This window comes from Mytilus edulis, chromosome 12, assembly GCF_963676685.1.
Source record: "Mytilus edulis chromosome 12, xbMytEdul2.2, whole genome shotgun sequence".
Lineage (NCBI taxonomy): Eukaryota > Metazoa > Mollusca > Bivalvia > Mytilida > Mytilidae > Mytilus > Mytilus edulis.
Window position 1 is genome coordinate 40,633,438 of NC_092355.1, and position 2,884 is coordinate 40,636,321.

At 31.8% G+C, this 2,884-nt stretch overlaps 1 protein-coding gene across 1 annotated transcript; it reads right to left on the minus strand.

Annotated features, from left to right (window-relative positions):
• Positions 1-1,196: 1,196 nt before the first annotated feature.
• On the minus strand, positions 1,197-2,680 carry LOC139498460 (neuropeptide receptor npr-1-like). The gene has a single exon (XM_071286848.1). The coding sequence runs from the start codon at positions 2,610-2,612 to the stop codon at positions 1,425-1,427; it is 1,188 nt and encodes a 395-aa protein (XP_071142949.1). The 5' UTR covers positions 2,613-2,680; the 3' UTR covers positions 1,197-1,424.
• Between the last annotated feature and the right edge of the window lie 204 nt (positions 2,681-2,884).

Below are 2,884 nucleotides of genomic sequence, written 5' to 3' on the forward strand. Positions count from 1 at the left end.
TATTCAAAGTACGCACAAAACTGTTTTTTCTAACCAAACTCATCAGCTAAAAATATGTCAAATGTGTCCAAGTCCGATGACAGACAAGGAAACAGAAAAAACTAAGCAAAATGACAAAGAGACAAAATTACCAAAGTTAAATAAAAAATTCTGACATTTATTCAAATAAAGATTTTGAAGGCTAACTAACAAGTGGTTTCAAAACAAACAGATGAGGAAACCATAAATATTAAAATCTTAAGTGTCATACGGATACACTCAAGATAAAAATAGCAGAGATAGGAATGTTCATCCGTAGTTTAAGTACTTTTGTATGTTATTAATTCAATATATTTAACTGAGGAAATGTTATCTTTCACAAGTCAAATGTCTAAATTGCAAAAGAGGGGCGAAAGATACCAGAGAGAAAGTCAAACTCATAAATCGAAAATAAACTGACAATACCATGGCTAAAATGAAAATTACAAACAGACAAAAATGGTGCACAAGAAACAATAAAGAAAACTTAAGACTGAGCAACATGAACTCCACTAAAAAATGGGGGTTATCGCAGGTGCTTTGGAAGGGTAAACAGATTCTGTTCCACATGTGACATACGTCGTGTTGTATGTTATTTCAAATCCGGTAATGGAAAAAACGTTTTTTTAATTACAATTTGATATGTGGAGAAAACTTCCATTTGATTATTATTTCATAACAATAAAATTGAGTGCAGAACTAAAGATTAGGCCAGTGGTCATTTACAATGCCATGACAATAATATTGAAGTGACTACAAGACTACAGTCGACAAAACACAACAGATAGAAAATTCACTGAGCAACACAAACCCCAATGTTATAAAAGAGGGGCGAAATATACCAGACGGACAGTCAAACTCATAAAACGAAAATAATTTGACAACGTTAACGCCATGGCTAAAATTTAAAAAGACAAACAGAAAAACAATAGTACACATGACACAACATAAAAAACTCAAGAACAAGCAACACGATTTTTCATATAACGTAACTATTCATTGAGCAAGTCGTAAAAACCAAAACCTCGCAATGTTTTTGCAAATTTACATTCTTTATTAGTACATTCGATATTCTTCTAATATATTAGATGAAACTTTTTCTACGATACACATTGTTCTGAAACCTTCAGATAAGGTTTTGCATGGATAGTAATGCTTGCTTTTTAAGGTTCTAAAAGTTTAAATCAAATCAGAAACCTTTTAATTGCAGAGGTTAATTATAAGCATGTAACTTGTATGTGGACACTATGTCTTCCATCAAGATTTTGAAAATGGCCTAACTTTTATGCCGGGAACATGTATATTACACGCTAACCTAACGTTCCAAACTACGGTGAATAATTAATAAGCATTTCTACAGAAGGAAACTGGGATTTAAATATATTAAAATTAAAAGTTTTCTAAAGTTAGTTCCTGATACAGAGACTTCTACACTCTTTCTTGAAAGAAGTATCGAAAACCGAATAAACAACTGGATTTAAAATGTTGTTTAGTAAATATGCTCTGTATAAAAAAAGACAAAAGCTGTACTGACGAGTTGTCAACGTTTGCCAAAAATTAATGTCAGCTGACTCTATAATCATAATAATGATTCTCGGAAAATAGGATACGGCAAATAAGGCTGTTACAATTATAAACATGACTGATATTTTATACTTCCGTATCATGCATCTTAACACTTTTCCTAAGCTACTTCCTTGTTCCCTATTTATAGTATGTCCAGTCGTGTTATTAAGGTCGTTACAATTGTGTGTGCTTTGACTATCTTCTCCGATATCACTGCTACTTTCAAAATGTTGTGGGTCGTGTTCTGACATTTCTGATATTTTATAAGATTGTGATGTTTCTTCGTTTTCTTTTTGATTACTCTTCTGTTCAGTTTTCCTCATGCTCTGATTTGACCTCTTCTTTTTCCAAAATGATTCCTGCTTATAAATTGTCTTCATGATCAAAAAGTATAAGATCGATATTGTTAGGATACCAGTAAAACAGAAAAACAAGAGGAACACGGAATACCCTATATCATATCGTCTATCGATATTTGAATCGACAGTACATCGATAAACTGTAATGTTGATACCATCGTTTTCAATATATTCATCATCTACCCCGTAGAGGAATCCACTAGGAACTACTAAAAGTATTGAAATGACTATAATCAATTTGATGGCAAAACGCTTACTGTTAATAGTCATGACTGATCTAAATGGTCTGCAAACTTTAATATATCGTTGAACGGCTATGGCAACTAGCATAAGTCCTGAACTAATCGATGTAAATTTATTCACAGTCCACATTAGCTTACAGATTAGGTTACTTCGGAATGTAAGTTGATTAGTATTTACCGCAATTGAAAATGATGCACCAATTATACAGGCTATCATATCCATTAATGCTAAGAACGGAATAAAGTATCGGTCGTCTGTTTTTGATTTAAGCTTGAATGTATAAATGTAGAGCACGAGTCCATTTCCAAATAATCCTGCTATCAAATACATTGCAAGTATAACTATGTTAGGAATAAGCGAAACAAGTTTATCATTATTCAGTATTTCCAGATGATCTACAAATATTGCTTGTATTGAGGAATTCATAACTCCGTCTTTTGTATTCACAGTCTCGCCAAAATGTTACAAACTCTTATTGGGTAGTTTTCAAACAATCGGCTAGTATTCATTCCTTGATATTACAACCTAATATATAAAAAAGTACAATATTTGTTTTCGGAAGGCACAATTAACACGTATTTAACTTGGAAAATGTATTTTTATATTTGTAAATCTGACAGTATTTCCTTTAAGAACTTCTATCTGCAAAAAACTATTAATTGTGACTCAATAAAACATGACTGTGTATGATTATAATT

What these genes read in the sequence shown, in the direction of transcription:
- LOC139498460 (XM_071286848.1), bottom strand. Translation starts at nt 2,612, where the DNA reads ATGAATTCCTCAATACAAGCAATATTTGTAGATCATCTGGAAATACTG.